This window comes from Bombyx mandarina, chromosome 22 (genome assembly GCF_030267445.1).
Source record: "Bombyx mandarina strain Sakado chromosome 22, ASM3026744v2".
NCBI classification, from domain to species: Eukaryota; Metazoa; Arthropoda; class Insecta; order Lepidoptera; family Bombycidae; genus Bombyx; species Bombyx mandarina.
The window spans coordinates 5,898,625-5,918,479 of NC_143228.1; the positions used below are offsets into that span (position 1 = coordinate 5,898,625).

At 36.2% G+C, this 19,855-nt stretch overlaps 4 protein-coding genes across 12 annotated transcripts; 2 read left to right on the forward strand and 2 right to left on the reverse strand.

Moving 5' to 3' along the window:
* Positions 1–203: 203 nt before the first annotated feature.
* LOC114243137 (uncharacterized) lies at positions 204–6,163 on the forward strand. Of its 2 annotated transcripts, none has more exons than XM_028174515.2 (6): positions 204–739; positions 1,449–1,604; positions 1,996–2,456; positions 3,087–3,261; positions 3,802–3,922; positions 5,243–6,163. In XM_028174515.2, exons 1-6 carry the CDS (start codon positions 512–514, stop codon positions 5,881–5,883), a joined length of 1,782 nt encoding a protein of 593 aa, XP_028030316.2. In that variant the 5' UTR covers positions 204–511; the 3' UTR covers positions 5,884–6,163. The 2 variants fall into 2 exon arrangements, with proteins under 2 accessions (XP_028030316.2, XP_089593113.1); XM_089736987.1 differs by having other exon boundaries at positions 230–739; positions 1,976–2,456.
* A 3,281-nt stretch (positions 6,164–9,444) lies between these two features.
* Positions 9,445–10,373, reverse strand: mRpL47 (mitochondrial ribosomal protein L47). Its single transcript, XM_028174451.2, has one exon. It carries the CDS (start codon positions 10,270–10,272, stop codon positions 9,499–9,501), a length of 774 nt encoding a protein of 257 aa, XP_028030252.2. The 5' UTR covers positions 10,273–10,373; the 3' UTR covers positions 9,445–9,498.
* A 2,118-nt stretch (positions 10,374–12,491) lies between these two features.
* CPR130 (cuticular protein RR-2 motif 130) lies at positions 12,492–19,654 on the forward strand. 8 transcript variants are annotated; one of them, XM_089736994.1, is made up of 5 exons: positions 12,492–12,566; positions 15,132–15,293; positions 17,063–17,290; positions 18,335–18,508; positions 19,475–19,654. In XM_089736994.1, exons 2-5 carry the CDS (start codon positions 15,276–15,278, stop codon positions 19,565–19,567), a joined length of 513 nt encoding a protein of 170 aa, XP_089593120.1. In that variant the 5' UTR covers positions 12,492–12,566; positions 15,132–15,275; the 3' UTR covers positions 19,568–19,654. The 8 variants fall into 8 exon arrangements, with proteins under 8 accessions (XP_089593120.1, XP_089593115.1, XP_089593117.1 ...); XM_089736989.1 differs by lacking the exon at positions 12,492–12,566 and adding an exon at positions 12,612–12,695 and having other exon boundaries at positions 15,092–15,293; XM_089736991.1 differs by lacking the exon at positions 12,492–12,566 and adding an exon at positions 12,622–12,881.
* LOC149500306 (uncharacterized) lies at positions 12,996–14,077 on the reverse strand. The gene is made up of 2 exons (XM_089737044.1): positions 14,049–14,077; positions 12,996–13,445 (listed from the first exon to the last, which is right to left on the reverse strand). Exons 1-2 carry the CDS (start codon positions 14,075–14,077, stop codon positions 13,031–13,033), a joined length of 444 nt encoding a protein of 147 aa, XP_089593170.1. The 3' UTR covers positions 12,996–13,030.
* Positions 19,655–19,855: the final 201 nt, after the last annotated feature.

A 19,855-nucleotide genomic window follows, 5' to 3' on the forward strand; every position in this document is an offset into this window, starting at 1 on the left:
ACTACCGGGAATTTCAGCGATTCTAAACGATAAGATTTTTTCATAAAGAGAGTTAATTATAAAAAATATTAAAATTACTAAAAAAGCCACCTGGTGGGGGGTAGGGAGATTAATAATCGACAGCAGCGACGCCTGCTGTCCTGGGCTCTAACTAAAGCAAAAATAAAAATGAGAGTTGCGCATCTATCTCAAATATATTAAGTGTATAATCTATGGTGGTCTTCGTACAAAAGAGCTTCATTTCATAGTTTCATTCAAGCTTAGAACACTATTTCAATTCTTCAAGCTACTGCTTCTTAGATCAATACAAACAGAGGTTTGGATGTACGAAACAGATTTTACTGTAGATAAAATTTACTTAGAGTTTTTAAATATTTTAAGCGCACTGAATTTATGGTAACCATGCAGCGCTTTAAAAAAAACAATAATACAAGTATAAAATGAAAAGCTTTGCTGATTAAAAATAGAAAGAAACTACAAAAGTATTTTATGAATTTCTTGAGAGGTAATTATGAAAGCTTGCAGTACACAGAACAATAGTGTTGAAAGTGAATTCTGTAAATTGCCAAAAAGACAGAAAAAAAACCTGTGTAACGAAAAAGCTTCCCTTATGAGGAGACGTGAAAATTTTGTAAAAGCGTGTAGGAAGGTGTCGTTCCAGGCATATTCCAATTATCGCAAACGGATGCTTTTATCATACATGCCAAGTTGTTTGACTGGAGCTTGCAAGCATACTAAGGTAGTATTGATAATTTTGCGTTAAATTCTATTAAGTCAATTGACTTTTAAAATAATTGTATTGACGTAACATAATTGTATTGACGTAACTTATTTAATAACCGCTTATTATAAAACGCTAATACTTAGATATAATTATGCTAAATAATAAACATTAAACACAAACAATGTTGATCTAGTACATCTAGTAGTGTTGTGTAGTGTAGGGTTGTGTTGTGGGTCATGTCTGCTAAAAGTTTTTTTTTTTTTTTGCTTAGCTGGGTGGACGAGCTTACAGCCCACCTGTTGTTAAGTGGTTACTGGAGCCCATAGACATCTACAACGTAAATGCGCCACCCACCTTGAGATATAAGTTGTAAGGTCTCAGTATAGTTACAACGGCTGCCCCACCCTTCAAACCGAAACGCATTACTGCTTCACGGCAGAAATAGGCAGGGCGGTGGTACCTACCCGTGCGGACTCACAAGAGGTCCTACCACCAGTAATTACGCAAATTATAATTTTGCGGGTTTCAATTTTATTACACGATGTTATTCCTTCACCGTGGAAGTCAATCGTGAACATTTGCCGAGTACATATTTCATTAGAAAAATTGGTACCCGCCTGAGATTCGAACACCGGCGCATCGCTCAACACGAATGCACCGGACGTCTTATCCCTTAGGCCACGACGACGAAAAGTTTTAAAACAATGAACAAATTATATTACAGGTTAAAGAAAGTATTCCTAATTATGCTGTAGAATCATTTAAGGTGGAAATAAACAATCATATGTGGCTAGAAGCTGTGGACATATGTCATATGAGTATATCCCCCCAGTATTACTTATCAGACGATATTCTAAAGGGTTTAGTGCTTATAATACTGGTAAATATACTTTTTGTTTCATTCAATCATTAATTAGCAAGCAGTAAGATTACCAAAAAACTGACATTTACAGTAAATATCCAATTGCATAGGCGGGTAAATGAATCCTTAGCTCACATGGCATTATTTAGTTTTTCTTTAAGATTTTATGGATTGGTGGTTTTACTTGTCACAATTTGATCATCAAAACCCATAGGTATCATAGCATGAATGCAGCCACACTGGAAAAAAGGTTGTTGTTTCAATTATTATATTATGTATTAACTAATACCAAATGGAATATCTTTTGAGAATATGAGATGAAAACAAATTTATTTATAAGGATTAATATGATGATTTCAATATTTAGAAACACAAAAATATTTAAATAGTTATATCTGTAATCTTTCAGAATGCTCATGACAGCAAAGAACAAGCAGCAAGTTATGTTATTGATAAATGCCAACAAATACTGTTCCAAAATTTTAACACTCATCCACCTTGTCTATTGAATTCTGAAAGAAAAAATTCAGTGCGAGATTCTTATAGTCACTTCCTCTTGTCTCAGATGATTTTTAAGATTAAAAATAAGGATGAAAATAAGATAGTAACTGAAACTGAGAGAGGAATAGTGACAAGTTGTATTAAAAGATTACAGTATGAGCTACAAAAAGGGAATCCTGATGGACCAATTTTAACCAAAGAAGACTTCACACCAAATGAACATTTAGATTACGTACAATGTATAAATTTTGAAAAAGTCATTGAAACGTTTGAAACTTTGAATAAAACAGAAAGAATTATGCGACTTATGGCTGTTTTAGAAAGTGTTGTAGAACTTTTGCAATTTGATTTAGCTATTTGGTATTTCAGGTAAATATCCAAGATTACAAAAAAAAATCTTGAAAAATTTCAAACATAATTAAAACTACTTTTACAGTTTAATCTCACATTTATTATGGGCATTAAATTATTTCTTACTTTTCAAATACTTTACAATTTTGGTGATCATACAGGACTGTATGTAAAAATGGTTTTAATGAAGTCAGAAATCCAGGACTATTGGAATAAACACAAAATTTTATGTAGGCAGTATAAAAATATTGTACTGGAGCACAGTACATCACCTTCAGGAGGTTGATAGGAAGTTATCGTAACTAAGGTATCATGTGTATGAAGAGATGCGTCATGCGCTCTAATCCCTCAGGCAAGTTCTAAGCAAATACCATACATACAGGAACTGCTTCTAAGATAAAGCTAACATGGTAAAAAATAAGAAAATAAAACCATAATTACTGTTGATGATGATTGTACTGTAAGCTCAGTGGTGACATTCATGTTGTGATGTTTATGGTTTAAAGTAACCTCTCAATGCTAGGTGTGCTGTTAGAACATACCCACCACATATATCATATTTAAAAGTAGTATACTAATTATGAGGACAGGACTACACAGAGTTAGCCTATTTCAGATCGTGTAATCAAGATAAAAAAATAATTACAGTTCAGTTACACATGGTCGGCGATTGAAAAGATCAGATAAACCTCTAATGAGACTTGTTTTGTGGCCAAATGAAAATATAGAAATTAGTAAAAATGGTCTCAGTTTACAAATCGCTAGGCTGTTTGTTAATATGATACATCTAAATTGCCCTGAAGACTATATAAAAACTATGACAGTGAGTAACAATAACATTACATACGCATTTTACCTTCCAATTCAATTACTGTTGCTTGAAAATAAAATTTTACATAATAATAGAAGACAAGGCTTATTAAGGCCAAAGACAAAAGTAGAAAACAAAGTACTATTAAGGAATAATATAAACAATTGTTGTGCTAGGATAGCCTGCTGGTACATAGGGCCCTCACAAGTTGTTCTCCACTTGACCCTGTCTTGCACTTGCTCCTTGACATTAATCCAGGTTGCATCTTATGTTTTAATAATTATAATAATGTATTATATATAAATTATTATATTTATTAAACTTATAATTACTTGTTCTTAAAACAGAATTACTTAATCATTAATAAAATTGATCTAAACAATGCTCATGAGAATAACACAGGACAGAACTATTTATTACATAAAAATGAAAAGTAATCTTAGTTACTGCTTTAAGTATTGTCAGGATATACTTATATGAACCTATATGAATAAAAAGTTTTTTGTATGATTTAAAAATATTCATTTTATATAAATCTTATTTCTTTTTCAGATTTTACTGAATATAACAATACAAACTATTTATCAGTGCGACTTGAACTTCGCTAATGATTACCCAAATTTAGGAAAACATGTTAGTGCCTATGCAACTGAATTCTATGAAATTATTCAAGGTAATCAACTAATAACATTATTTTTATAAATTACATTAGTTGGTTGTTCATTTGAAGACTATTCAATATTAAAAGTGAAGGCTGTATAATTATGGTAAAAGAGGATTCCCACATAAGTGGTGGCAAAGGCGAAGATAGTTTGGAACCTCTGGGCCTGTGGAGGGACCTTGGTTCCCTCTGTATTTTGTACCGTATGTTCCATGAGGAGTTTTTATTTTTTATTTATTTTTTATTGCTTAGATTGGTGGACGAGCTCACAGCCCACCTGGTGTTAAGTGGTTACTGGAGCTCATAGACACCTACCACGTAAATGCGCCACCCACCTTGAGATATAAGTTCTAAGGTCTCAGTATAGTTACAACGGCTACCTCACCCTTCGAACCGAAACGCATTACTGCTTCACGGCGGAAATAGGTGGGGTGGTGGTGGTACCTACCCGTGCGGACTCCCAAGAGGTCCTACCACCAGTGATTACGCAAATTATAATTTTGCGGGTTTCATTTTTATTACACGATGTTATTCCTTCACCGTGGAAGTCAATCGTGAACATTTCTTGAGTACGTATTTCATTAGAAAAATTGGTACCCGCCTGCGGGATTCGAACACCGGTGCATCGCTACACACGAATGCACCGGACGTCTTATCCTTTAGGCCACGACGACTTCTAAAGTCTCTGCTCTGAGGAATTGTTAGAGATGATACCGTTATCTCGTTTTTACCATCGCACCGCCCGCCACCGGAGTAGAGTTCATCCATACTACCTGGAGCCACTGCAGTCACCCACAGTGCATTTCCAGAGGTCTTTCTTTCCACGTACCATCCGACTATGGAATGAGCTCAACGTTGTTTCCCGAGCGCTATGACATGTCTTTCTTCAAACGAGGCTTGTGGAGACTATTAAGCGGTAGGCAGCGGCTTGGCTCTGCCCCTGGCATTGCTGAAGTCCATGGGCGACGGTAACCACTCACTATCAGGTGGACCGTGTGCTCGTCTGAATACAAGGGCAAAAAAAAAAGTATTATCCTAGGATGATCCCGTTCGACCATTAAAGTGGGAGCAGGCAAAGGCATCAGAGCCTACTCAACCGGTATACGACGAGCTTGTTGGGGCTTAGTTGTTAGTTGATGTAGGGCAGTGCGTGCGGTTCGCGTGCTGCTAGTGAGCAAAATCGTACTAGTGACCAAAGTATTCAAATTTAAACACCTTGAAGGCAGTCCCTTATTAGAATTAGAATTTAGAAAACCTTGATGGCAGTCCCTTAACACCAGGAGGGCCAAAAGCTTGTTTGCAAAACACTTAAAAGATAATATTATCTTACAGGTATGCCGCCCGACACTATAATAAGAATTCTAGAATATATGCATCCAACATTCATCAGAAGTAAAATTGGAACAATGTATCTTCAAAAGGTATTGAGTATAGAAGGAGATTGTTTATTCATTATATTGAAAAAGTTTTTAGAAGAATCTCTTTGGAAAAACTTTCCTGTTTCTAATCGTTTAATAAAAACAGCCCCAAGTGTGTTTCCTGTACCAAAGAAAATTTCTCATAAATTGAAATATTTGCAAAAAAAATGTCTATCAACAACGTGTGAGGAAGATTCTGGTGAAAACTTCTGTCAACTCAATTATTCAAAACAAGAGACAAGTGTTGTTCATCAAGAACATATGTTTCACATTTTGTATGTATCTTTAGATGCATATTTGGATGGATTCAGCATTCCAGATCACAGGGATACTATTCATCAGATGAATTTGCTTGAAGGAAATTGTATAGATAATTCAGAAAATGATGTTCAATGTACAGTAACAGAGACATTTGTAAAGACGTACAAGCGTACTTATGAAGCTTTGAAAGAAATCACTCTGTTATTTGATACCCTAAAAGATTCTGATAGGATGCCTCCACCTGATTTAATATCTAAAATGAAAAATATTGGTCTCTTTGATAGTTTACAATGAGTCTATTCCGAAATTTCCAGACGCATTTGAAAATAAAAATCTGATTGAGCCATTTGTAAGTATAGATAGATTTATCTGCACAAAAATATTAAGATTTTTTTATAGGGCAGGCCCCCAGTGTCAACATAATTGTGCAATAACTTCATACATAAATATCAGTAAAATTAATTTGCATATCACTCTGAACCAAAAATCTGTCAGGTTTGTTTACGCTGTTGTGATAGTAACTTTTAAAGATATTATAAAACGGAAGAGAAATAAACCTTGATGCAGTAAAGAAGGTTATTTTTTACCCACAATGATGATACTCGTTTAAGTAACTTTGAACTTTATATAGATTGCAAGTGCCCTAAATTTATCTTTCTATATTATCTGAATTCAATACATAAAAGAAGTATGTATACTTTACTGTAATGATTTGTCTATAATATGCCAATCACACATGGAGAGTTTGATGGACTCACTTGTACCCATATTAACTACTCTACTTTTGAGTGAGGTCGACAAGTTCTAGGGACAGTTATACCCAATTACTCGACAACCTGGTTTGAGGTTTGAGGATGACTTCCAGTCACTGGAACAAGCTGTTTTTCGAAAAGGCTTTAGTATATACTCGTACTATAGTACCGTAGGCCATTGATATGCTGCGCAGGTTGAACAAAAGATCTATAAGAATATAACTTGTCGCTTTGCTTATCATTTGTCGACTACCATAAAGCTTTCTTTGATTCGAATGAGACCGTATTGCAGTCTCTACATTTTTTTTCTTACCTATGCTGAGAGCCTTGAGAGGCTATATCAGTGTTACCCTAGCGTAGTAGATGAGCTATCGGAGCCTAAATGGGAGGTGTTGCTAACACTGGCGCTAGCAAGAGGAGTGCTTCGCAGAATCTACCCCGGAGAAGATCCGGCGAGAAACCCAGTGGGCTGTTTCTATAGGATAATTTACTTGTCGAGCCCTACGTCGCAAGCGACTGGATCTCTCCAAAGGTGCTAAGTTGATTACAGGTACATCGAAGTATTGAAGCCTTTGCATGAAAACGCTATTAAGTTAGTTCATTAACAGGACCGACCTTTGGGATCCATCCTGCAGCGTGGCGTGAGGAAGGGAGATGTCTTATGTGTGTTATGTCTCCGAAACTGTTTACAGTTGCGTTGGAGGATGTTTTCAAAGTCCTGAACCGGAAAGGACTATGCACAAATATTAACGGCGAGTACATAACTCACCTGTCACTGTCGACGCCCTAGACACGTTCTTATAGATCCATCCGATCCACTAACACTATTATTAGACGCCTGCAGCTCTAGCATTAGGAGCAGGTTAAGGTACCCTGGTAACCGTACTCATCGAACACGCCAAAGCCATCGACGTGCAACCTAGTCCATACATCAATCAGCTCGCTGAGTTTCTCGCCGATCTTGTGCTGGATTCGCGAAGAAGCTGCGCTTGAGCTGTTAGGTCTCCTTTGGAGGCTCTCGGGCAGCAGTTCTCAAATCCCACACCTCCTGACTGAGCCTATCTGTTCTGGTGAAAGGCCACCGAGCCACCAGTATCCCTTCCTTTCTAATTCGTCTTCTATAGGTTTGCTGACGATATTATGGTTATGGATGAGATCTTGGAGGACTTCAATACAATGCGCAAAAACCACAATAGAGCTTCTATTCTAGAGAGCCTTAATATGAACATGGAAAAAACGTAAATTATGCCAAACGCTCATGTAGTGCTCACTCCTGTAAAGATCGGAAGGTCTGCGCTCGAAGTTATTGACGAGTATATTTACTGGGGGCATACTGTCTAGTTAGGTAAATTCAACTTCGAAAAAGAGGTCAATCGTCAAATCCAGCTCAGATGGGCAACGTTCGGTAAGCTACCACCTATGTAAAATCTTTTCATCACAAATATGTACCACAGTATCTCAAGACGAAAGTCTGGCCAGTGTGGGTTGTAAGTGATGACATATGGCATTTAGATGTGGTCGCTCACAATGGGCCTTATCAGAAGGCTCAAGGTCACCTAAAGAGCAATAGAGAGGGCTATGCTCGGGAGTTCACTCCGATTAGAAATGAGGAAATTCGCGGGAAAACTATGGTAACCGTCATAGCCCAAAGGATTGTGAGCTTGAAGAGACGGCAGGTAGTGTACATTACTCAAAGAACAGATGGCTGCTGGTGTTGAAAAGTTTCTAATGGTGACTGCGTACCTCTTATATATTATTATTATCTATGTGCGTACCCGAACACGTACTGAAGCCTCCCACAAGGTGAATACTGGTGGTAGGACCTCTTGGGTGTCCGCACGGGTAAGTACCACCACCCCGACTATTTCCGCTGTGAAGCAGTAATGCGTTTCGGTTCGAAGGGTGGGGTAGCCGTTGTAACTATACTGAGACCTTAGAACTTATATCTCAAGGTGCGTGGCGCATTTACGTTATAGATGTCTATGGGTTCCAGTAACTACTTAACACCAGGTGGGCTGTGAGCTCGTCCCCATATCATGGCAATAAAAAATAAAAAAAACCAACGACATGTTGAGGGTCACGGAAATCAGCTGGGGCAGCACAAGACCGCCATTGTGGAGGCTTATTACCAGCAGTGGAAGTCTGTGGCCTGAAAGATAGACTGAAGGTGTAGTCTGCCAAGTGACTAGAGTCAAATCTAAGATAGGCTGAAAAGCTCACGGCCCATCTGGTGGTCACCAAGTGGTCACTGGAGCCCATAGACATCAACCACATCAATGCCACCGCCCATCTTGAGACGTCACATTTTTTTTTTCCGGGCCGAACCTCCTACGAGGTCCCCGCGCCTAGGGGGCGCGCGGGGTATGTGAGACTACGATCTGCAGGTGTTGAGAGCAGACCGCGGGCCCAAGGAATTTAGGGCCCACCTACTAAACGACTCCCCTGCACTCTTACACCCGGCGTCCGATCTCCGTCCGGGGTCAAAACCCGGTCAGAGTAGGGGGGTTCCCGCGGTCAACACTTAAAATGTTAATGTTATAGGTCATTGTTATTAATATCAAAATAGGTACTTGTGATAATTATTCATTTATTTTCTAATGTTTTGTTGTGTATGTATAATATAATGTTTTATAATTTTGCTATATTAAACATAAAATATTTGTTTTTATTTATTTTTATTGCCTTTGTAGGCAGACGAGCATACGGCCCACCTGATGGTGAGTGGTTACCGTCGCCCATGGACTTCAGCAATGCCAAGGGCAGAGCCAAGCCGCTGCCTACCGATTATTTTAACTACCTATTTGATATAAAATTAACTAATTTTGACAAACAGTATATTTGTTTTAGAATATAATGTTTATAATTGATTAAAATAAAAAATGAGTATATAGTCAACTTTAGACTATATACTTTATATATTCCATAGATGGATGAATCTGAATCTCAATTGTATAACAGCTCTCGCACGCATTGAACACATGACTGTTTGCAGGAGAAATAGGAAGGATGGCCAATACCTACCTATATAATTATATTTATAATATGCCTTGCCTGCCGCTAAGGAGTGTTTAAAAAATATATTAGTTTTGAAATAAACAAATAATTAACAAAAAGTGATATTATTTTTAATTAACTAATAGGGGAAATAACCAATAACTTAATAAGTTGGCATAAAATGTCCTCTTGATTTCTTTGTTCTTTTAGCTTTTTCAATATCAACATTTGGATATTCTGCTTTTAAAGTATCCATATCAAGGTTAGGGAAACGTTTGAGTAAATGTTGGACATGGTTAAAGTCTCTATTGTGTGCCTTCCTCACTTCGTTATGGATTTTTTCATTATACAATCTTCTAAACTTTTTTACTGCCAAACTGTTGATGAAGCCATGTTTTAGATATGGTCTTACCCAACGTGTGTTCATAAATTTAGGTGTATCGTATTCTGATGGTTGATACTTTTCAGGCATTCCTATAAGATTTATAACATCTTTCACAGGGCGTTCTCCAGTTTCACCTGTTTCAAGCTTGTAGTAAGCAATATTACGTTCTCTAATAACCGATTCTATGTTATTCATTGATTCTTCAACTTTGTCAATTCTCTCTGGATTTGGGAACAGTCGAACCCTTTCGTTGCACTCATGTTCCATAGTGTAAAGCATATTACGTTCTTTCAAAAGTACATACCACAATTTGTGCAAATCTGTATTCGACTTTAATCGTAACTCGTCCAGTTTCCAAGCTCTTCCTACTCTTATATTAGTTTCAGGCCAATTCTTCTTTGCATCAAAGAATTCCATTAAATCTTGCGTAGGTTTGGTTGTGTGGAAATCCCTTTTAACAATACAAGCTGCTGCTGTGTTGATAGATTTTTGTGATCGCATACATAATGTAGTGGTACTTCGAAAAATATTTTTTATTATTACAGTATTCATGCCTGTACAATATATTTTTTAATGACTTCGTTTTACTTTTCTTGGTTACTTCTGCAGTTTTAAAAATATTAACCATAGATAGTGGTAGTTTTATTTTTCCAAATGGAAAGGCAAAAGTATCACACCATACAGCCTAATCTTTTATATATATATTTTTATGAAATATGATATCATGAAATGAAATGAAATGATGCTGATTAATATGAAACATAGCATGGCATGGAATGAGATGATATGGGATATTTTTATTAAAAACTAGCTGACCCGGCAGACTTCATAGTGCCTCAATCGATAAACAAAAGACCTAAGCTTTTGTATAAAATAAAATTAAAACAAACAAAAGGGATCCATCCGACGAGGGACACAGCAAAAGAAAAATATAATTATTTTTATTTAATTCCGATCATTTTTATATTTATTTACCTTTTAAACCTTCTCTGGACTTCCACAAATAATTCAAGACCAAAATATGCCAAATCGGTCCAACCATTCTCGAGTTTTAGCGAGACTAACGAACAGCAATTCATTTATATATATATATATATATATATAGAAGAAGAAGATAGAAGATAGAAGATGATAGTGTGAACTGAAATGAAATGAAGAATTTGAGACATTAATCAACTGGGATGAAATTATATTAAATGAGATGAGATGATATGGGATGAAATATAATCTCAGTAAAATGGTGGTCGTTTACTGAGATTTTTTCAGTGGACTTTTTGGAGGATCCCGAGAAGTTACGTCCAACAGCTTTGTTTCATTTTCCCACATTTGTGCACTTTCACAGATACTAAACAGTTAATAAACCACCGTTATTAGGTACACATTTAAACCTGAAGAAACACTAAATAGACAAAATAAAACAAATCGCACAACTTGACACCTCGCGTTCCCGCCAAAAAGTCCTTAAACCATAGATAATAATTAAGCTTATTATTTATGGTCTTAATCTACTACGTTAGCAGCCGAAACTTTACGTAATCAGGGCCATGTCAAGCACTAACTGATTTTGTATTTTTGCTTTTTCAAAATTGTTTTTGGATTCTTTTGATATATATTATTGATGTGTATATAATATAAAAAAACTATGAAAAATTTCGTATGCGATTCCACCCCGATATCTTTTATTTCTAAAAAATATGTCATGTCAAAACTACCGCTTTCTTAAATGAAGTAAAAAAATACAGCCCAAATTATGTAACTGACTCCTATTCTCTCTTTTTTTTTCTCCTTGTTTTGACACATTTTATTACATTTTCCTTATTTATATTTTTTTCTGCAGCATTTTTTCTAGTTTTTATGTGTTCTTCCGAAGTCAATAGTGTTGCTTTGCTCTTTTACGCACTTGAATCAGTTTTTGTGGAATAGCTGATATATCCTGTAAAATTCGAGATAGGGTGTAGTCTGGATTCTTACTGAACGAAGCCTCTTTCTGAGTACTTGGGTGTGAAACATTAGACATCGTGGCAGTTTTAACGAAAGATTTTTAGCCACGATTTCAGAGCTATATTTTGTTTCATTTATTATTGGTTCATAAGAACAACCTGGTATAGGCTCCTTCTGATTGTCCACAGCAGATTTACAATGTGAACGCACTTGTGTAACAGAAGTATTCGTCGAGTCATCTGTAGATTCTTGAAAAAACGCATAATCTGGCACCACTTCTGGGTTAAGGGGGTACACTCCAGTTCCTTTAAAACCAGCAATTGCATTTTCCGACGATGCTGCTTTTCCCCAAGCCCTGTTAAACGAAACTCCGAAAGAAAGCCTCGATATTCGACGTCCTGGGTTGTGGATTAACAAAGTCTAGACCAGGGGTCGGCAACGTGTTTGTCCTTAAGGGCGCACTACTAAATTTGAAAATCACCGAGAGCGCATATTTTACAGATAATCAACAGGTATCAATGGGCATTAAAAAAAACGATTTTTTATAACTTTATTTTGTTGGTGTCATACATGATGATACATATAATTCAGTGTGAAACTTGGGTGTCCATATTTTCAGCTAATTTCTTATAATTGGGGATATACCTATTTAGAGTTCCCGGTCCTTAAACAATTATTTAAATATGAGTCATTAAGCTTTGTTCGGTATTGAAAGAAAATAATTATTTCGGATTTCTTGGTCGTTTGAAATGCACGGTCTACGCGTGGTCTATTCGAAATACGATCACACACATTAACAAAAAATACGTCCGTATTATTAGATACGCACAAGGTTAGCAAACTACTAATCTATGCACAATCCTAAACTCAACTGACTACTTCCTGTATATCGCCGTTTGACAAGAGTAAGTAAATCGCTGTGGCTGTCATACATTTACATTAGTCCAGCGAGGGCGCATTAAAAATCGATCGGGGGCGCCATGGCACCCGCGGGCACCGCGTTGCCTACCCCCTGGTCTAGACTGTTCATAAAAGTAACGTTTTAGTGAATTAAAAACAGAACGAACTAAGGGCTGGAGATAATGAGACGTGTAACTAGGCATTGATACCAAAAGAATGTCATTCTGAATGGCATATTCCAACATTTCCACAGAATAGGAATGAGTTGAGTGGCCGTCTAACAGAAAGACAGCTTTCCCGGCTGGTTTCCTTAGAACAAAGTGTTTTTAAGTGGAAAAAGCTTTAGAACCTTTTGGAAGCAAGCACGTGCCCCGGACGACTGTTTAACTGTAGGCCTGACTCATCCATGATAAATACGCAGTTAGGAGGTAGCATCTCATTCTCATGTATAAGGACGCTTTCAAGCAATTTATATTTGTAAATATGCATTAACTTCTGATCTATTCATTTCATTGACTCTAGACAAAGAAACTCCTTCTGACTTCCTAAGTGTAATATCAGTATTCCGGCTTAAGAACAACTGCAACCAGTCATATCCTGTTTTCTGATTGTCTTTGTTGAATCTATGTTTTAATTTTAACTGTTCGGCAAATTCGTAAGCTATTTTTCTCACATCATCCCTCGTTAAAAGAAATCCTTTAGCTTGCATTGTTTTGATATGAGCAACCAATTGCTTCTCATTTTGTTCTCCGAGTAAAGTAGGTGGTCCCATAGGGCCTTTCTTGTCATCATTCTTCTTTAGTTTTCGTTCTAATGTATTTCTAGGTATCTGATATTGGTGACTATAGTCGGATTTTTTATTAGACGAAGTAAACTGACGTTTACTGTGTTGTCAGTTTTTGATGAAATAAAAATAGTGTTGTGACAAAGTGAACGATTGAAAAAACTCCTGAATTAATGAAATTGCCTCGATTGTCTAGTGAATAGTTAGTGTGCCGAACTGCCGATATCGGGCACGGGGTTCGAATTTTAGCCGTGCTTTGTACATACCAACGAGTTTTCGACGAAACATTATGTTCCTATGGTATCTACCTGTACTGAATACCGAGTGTTTTAAACATTAAGAAAAACATTGCGAGGAAGCTTGTAAGACTGTCCTATTTCCAATGCATCATATAGTTGAAACTATAGATGTATAAAATATAACAATTATAGGTACATAGGTAATGAAAATAAAAAAAACTGATTGTAGTTACATACTACTAGTAACATATTATTATATTGGATCACTTTAATACAATTTTATTGTAAAATATAAAAGATATTCTTTTATAGTTTGAAATTAATGAGTAACTCTTCACACTCATTGTTCATTTATGTGATTGAACGAGAACTGAACGCATCACTATTACTTTAAATATAGCAACATTATTTCACAAAGTGACATTAGCTACTGTCAGCTGGCTTCGTCTAATTAAAAATCCGACTATAGCTGCGCGTATGGATAATCCATCATTTTTCACACCATTAATAGCTGCTTTTAGTGATTCTTCCAACCAGTTTCCTCTCACAGCCACTGCCTTTCCTCTTTTTTATTAGGTATCTAAAACAAATAAGAAAATCAATATTTTGCAGAGAACATCATTTCTGTAACATGGCACCATGGCCATCATATACCGACTGCAATTGGCCATCACTCCTTTTTTCCGGGAGAGACCGCCACAATAAAAACTAAAACAAGTAATGACACGAAACAAACAATTTTGAAGTTACAACGTAGCACTGTTTGTATACTTTACATCAAGTACAAATATCATCATAATTTAAAGAAACTTATACCACAATTGTTTAAAACAAAAAACATCACATAAATATTTACAATAGTCGAAACAAAAAACAAAGGATTTACTTACTTTTTCTTTTTTTTTTGCCAAATGTTTTGCCGCACCGCTGTCGTCACGCACGACGACAACGAACTAAATGCTAAACGGTGAACGGTGGCATTTAATGAACGGTAATTTGAAATATTTCGATAGGCCATCTCTCCCATATGGCCATCTACCCCGGACTTACATAATATATATTATACGTATTATACTTATATCTGCTTGTTTTCTGTCAACATATTAAATGTCTAAATACATATAAATTGGCAAATTCAAAACCGAACAGTACCTACTGTTTCTCTTTTTTTTTTTTCTCTTAAACATTATTTTTATTTAGTATTGTTGAATTTGTGTTATCAATTGTTTTCCCGCCTTTACGAGATCAAATTAAAAAAGGAAAATGTAAGATATATTTTATATAAAATGAATCGAAAATCGTTTTCTAAGAACGCTTAATCTTATTTTATATTTGAATAAAGCTTTTAACATATTAATACAAGTTTTAATTTACAAATTTATCTATCTCAACCATTGATGGAGGTATAATTTTTTTTCTTTTCCATGTGCTCGGTAATAAACAACATTTCATGACAATTCGCATTGAAATGTAACCTACGCAATGTTTTTAACGTTCCGCTGCGTAGGCTAGCCGATGCCGAATTATTGAAAATTATTGATTCATAGTTTGCCGCAACTAGACAAGTTCACGATTGCACGTATTCTTTCTGAATTAACGGCCGGTATAAAACCTCAAGACCTGTGAAACAAGCATCAGTCCTGCCTGGATCTTTGCTGCTGTCCACCAACCCGTCGTTTCAATTTTACATCATGGCCTTTTTATTTAAGGTAACGTTGTATCTAACTTTATTTGTTTGTAATAATGCTTAAGTTGATCGGTAATGAATAAACATTTCAAGAAATATTTAATGTAGAGATGTAGTTATTCTTGTTTCTTTTCAGAAGAACTTAAATTTTTTAGTATAAAGCGGAAAAACGAATCTGTTATATACATACCCATAAAAATAATGTATGTGTAATAGTAATAAGAGAAAATGATTATTAGTATTGACTGCGTAACTATACTGACACCTTAGAATTTATATCTCAAGGTGGGTGGCGCATTTACGTTGTAGATGTCTATTGGCTCCAGTAACCACTTAACACCAGGTGGGCTGTGAGCTCGTCCACCCATCTAAGCAATAAAAAAAAACGTAATGAATATTGTTAAAATCTGATGTGTGAGCTTTGATAAATTTATAAATTTGATTGTGTTTTGTCAATAATTGAATTATTCTAATGAACGCGATCTAACTTCAAGCAAATGAAAACTATTAAAAAGAGCAGAACTGGTTTTTACTAGTATTTACGTAGTCCTTATCCATTAAACGACTTTTTTTTTACTTTATCAAAAAAATATAGTTACAGCAATATTTTCTTTATTTTAATTACGAGTATTATCATTCTATAACCTAGTTTAAAATTCAAAATCTTATTAAATAATATGACATTGAAATAGCGTAAATCATGAATGCTGTGTAATGCAGGTTTTGCGTAAATAACCCATTTATTTCGAAGCTAAAGCCTCAGGTCACAACTTTCTTCGCCGCTTATTAGTTTTCATTGTCACCGGCAGTTGAGTAACGAGATAGTACCTATCAACCGTGAAGGTCATTTTTTTGCTCAACAGAAGTAGGACGTTCATGAAAATGTCAATGAGTAATCATTTTTGTACATTCAGAGTTCTAATAAAAATGACAAATTTAATGTTTCATTAATAATTGCTTCATTTGTGCTTAGTTTTTATGAAACCCACTGTTAGGTTTCCTTAAATTATACTTAGTATACTAAGTATAATGTATGTATGTTTTTAGCTATTATAGATAAAAATAAACATTAAAATTTCGGTTATTCGCATATATTGTGTGTTCATACTAGCGTATAATGTAATTTTATAAATAACTAGCCTTACTCGCCCGCTTCGCTGGGCATTTAAAATGAACATTATTATTTATTGTCATTATTATTAGGGGGTCGAACACTCATATAAATATTAGCCTATCCATTAAGTACACGTATTTTCTACATGGATACCAAGTTTCAAGTCAATCGGATGCATGGTTCAGTAGTTATAACGGAACATCCGTAAAAACCCCTGTAGATTTATATATTAGTATAGATTTTAAACAAAAATCTTGTTATCGTGTTGTAAAAGTACCGTGCTATATATAAGAGGGTTTTGGAGAATTTTTCTTTTCGTGTGAGAGTGGAACCGTGTTGTAAAATACCGTGTTATAACACGGTATTTTACAACACTCTTACACTCTTATAAGAGGGTTACCTGTATTTCATCAATCCACATTTCTATCCAGAAAACTAGTACGTGATATAGAAGAGGTGTGAGAGGTCAACCAAAAAATACATGGATGGAGTGTGAATGCCAATATGAAAGAAAGAGGAGTGAGTGTTGAGATGACGGTTGATAGAAGAGAATAGAATAGATAAAATCGTTTTGCCGACCCCACCTAGTGGGATAAAGTGAGACAAAGAAGAGTACGTTATGTAGAAGTTTTTTTAGAGCAAATAATCGATCAAAAATTAATAAATTTCCAATACAGATATTTGTCGCGATCCTGTTGGCAACTCCAGCCTTCACTGGAAAAACGGGAGGCTATTCCTATAACCGGTTCAGTGGGCCTGTCAGCGGTCAGATCGTCGAAGTCCAAGTGCCGGCGGCTGAAGGCATTCCGGCTCAACAACACGCAGATTACGGATACGATCATAATTCAGGGAAAATACACCCTGACACCGCCAAATATGCACATTTGAAGACCGTAGATTACGTGGTATGTAAAATTACAACTAGTATGTTTTCAGTTCACGCTTCTCATCGCGCAACGACACCATCACGAAGGGCTCGACGAGCGAATTAACCCATAGACACAGCCCTCTGAGTTTCTCGCCGGATCTTCTCAGTGGCACCCGTTTCCGATCCGGAGATAGATTCTGCGAAGCACTGCTCTTGTTAGGGCCAGTGTTAGCAACACTCCGGCTTGAGCCCCGTGAGCTCACCTACACGATAGGGTGAAGCTGAAATAGCCTCTCAAGGCTATCAGCATAAGGATCAGGATTAGGTAGGAAAAAAAGCAACGACACCGGCGTGTAGACTCCCATTACTCGTTCGTGACTATCCCCTGAACACTGATGATTCCGCGTGTTCCCAGTCCTTGTGGATTGATGGTATTACCGATTGGTCCTATAATCTGCGGCGAAGCAATAACGTGTTGTGGTCCTGACCACATTAAATCCATTTAGTACTCCAATGCTGTTGAGATTTTAGGCTAGTGTTTTCAAGGAGGCGTTTAAGCTGTGATATATTTGAGCTCCCGTCGCTATATAAGATAAGGTGGAACTCGTCTAAACTTATAAAAACAACTATGTACGTTACGAACTGGCGGCTAATCGTGTTTATAGACTAGGCATTGTGTCATATAGAAAAAAACAATAAATAGTAAATCCTGTTGAAGATCGCTTAATACAGTGTTGTCTTACGAGTGCGGCTGTCTCTATCGTATCTGTGTCACACTTTAAATTTTAATTTTTAAGAAAATTGGAAATTTTCCTTAGTCAATATTGGATATACTCGTACATATTTCAATCTTTCGACGATTATTAAGCATTCAAAAGTAAACTTACACTTTTAAATGACTGTATTTTTATATTTTTTTCTTTGTGCGTTATCTGATCGATTCGAAATTGGTACCAACATTGAAAAAACAACGCGCAAATTCGCACAGCTCGTTACATTTAGAGATAGCTACAGTCGGCGCATTCTTATCTAGACTCTAGAATTATTATTACGGATATAATTAATGTATGTTTATTCTCAGGCCAAGCCGGACTACACATACGCTTACGGCGTAGAAGATCCTCACACAGGAAACCTCCAGAACCACAAGGAACAGCGTGACGGCGACGTCGTGCGTGGAGAATATTCGCTGGTTGAGCCCGACGGTTCCGTTAGACTGGTTAGGTATACAGCAGACCCGAAGAACGGTTTCCAAGTACGTTGCTTTGTGTTTTTAGTTCACCATATTCTACTTTGTCGTCATTCCTCCCGATCCATTAACTGTGCTTTTAGGTACCGCAAGCACCGGTCAAGGTCCTCGTCGAACCCGTCGCTGGCGACAAAGGTTCGACGAGTGAATTAACCCATAGACATAGTCCACTGAGTTCTCGCCGGATCTTCTCAGTGGGTCGCGTTTTCGATCCGGTGGTAGATTCTGCGAAGCACTGCTCTTGCTAGGGTCAGTGTTAGCAGCATCGTCAGGTTTGAGCCCCTTGAGCTCACCGGTCCGGTGACGCTGATATGGTCTCTCTAGACCTGATGGTCTTTTTTTTTCCTACCTGAGCATCAGCTTAGTCGTAATTAGACTATAATTAATTGAAATTTTACGTTTTCACACTATTATGATTCTATTATCGACGACTAATATACTTCTATAATCACAGATTTCGCTAAGATTACGCTTGGAGATATATAATGAAAGACAAACAATATTTAATCTATTCTCAATTTGACCACAGACTATAAGCAATAAGAAAAGTTTGACAATAAACAAATATATATTAAGTGTATAATCTATGGTATGCATGCGTGTGTGTGACAAATACATGGTAGTGTGTGTAATGTTTTTTTTAATTGCTTTATTTTTTATGCATAATTTAAAAAAATAGAAACATTCTGCACTCCTTTTCTATATTGTGTATAAGTGTGGAAAATTTCATACTCCACCGTCCGCGCAATTTTCGTAAACAGAGGTACGAAGTTTTTGCTTCACGTATTACCTAATATATAGATAACAAAAACTACTAGTCAGATCTTGATAAAAATAGGACCATATCAGCCCTCAAATAAATAAAAAGAATTAACAAATTCGTTTCACCTGGGAGAAAGTTCTGAGGTAACACATTTAAATGACGAATTGAACAGAGAATATCCTTCTTATCTAAAAACATTTATTTTTCAGGCTGTAGTACACAAAAAGGCCGGAGGTCAAGCTCAAGCGCCCGTACATTACGGACATCCGAAACAAGACGAAGATGACTCCAACGACTACTAGTCTTATAAAACTTTTAAATAGTACATAGTATCGATGTTGACTTATTTATTATTGTTATCCTTTATTAAATCGTTGAAAAAGAAAAAAGGTCTTTATACACAATGTAGTAAATTTAGGACTGCGGAACTCTGTAAACATTTTAGACAAATAATCTAGAAATATAACAAGTTATAGTTCACTTAGGTGTAAGGTGATAATGATTTTAGGAGATGAGATGTGCTTGGTATATATTCTAAAATGCTTAATATGTTCTCAGTGAGTGTAATGTTTGAAGGTCTAGATTAATCT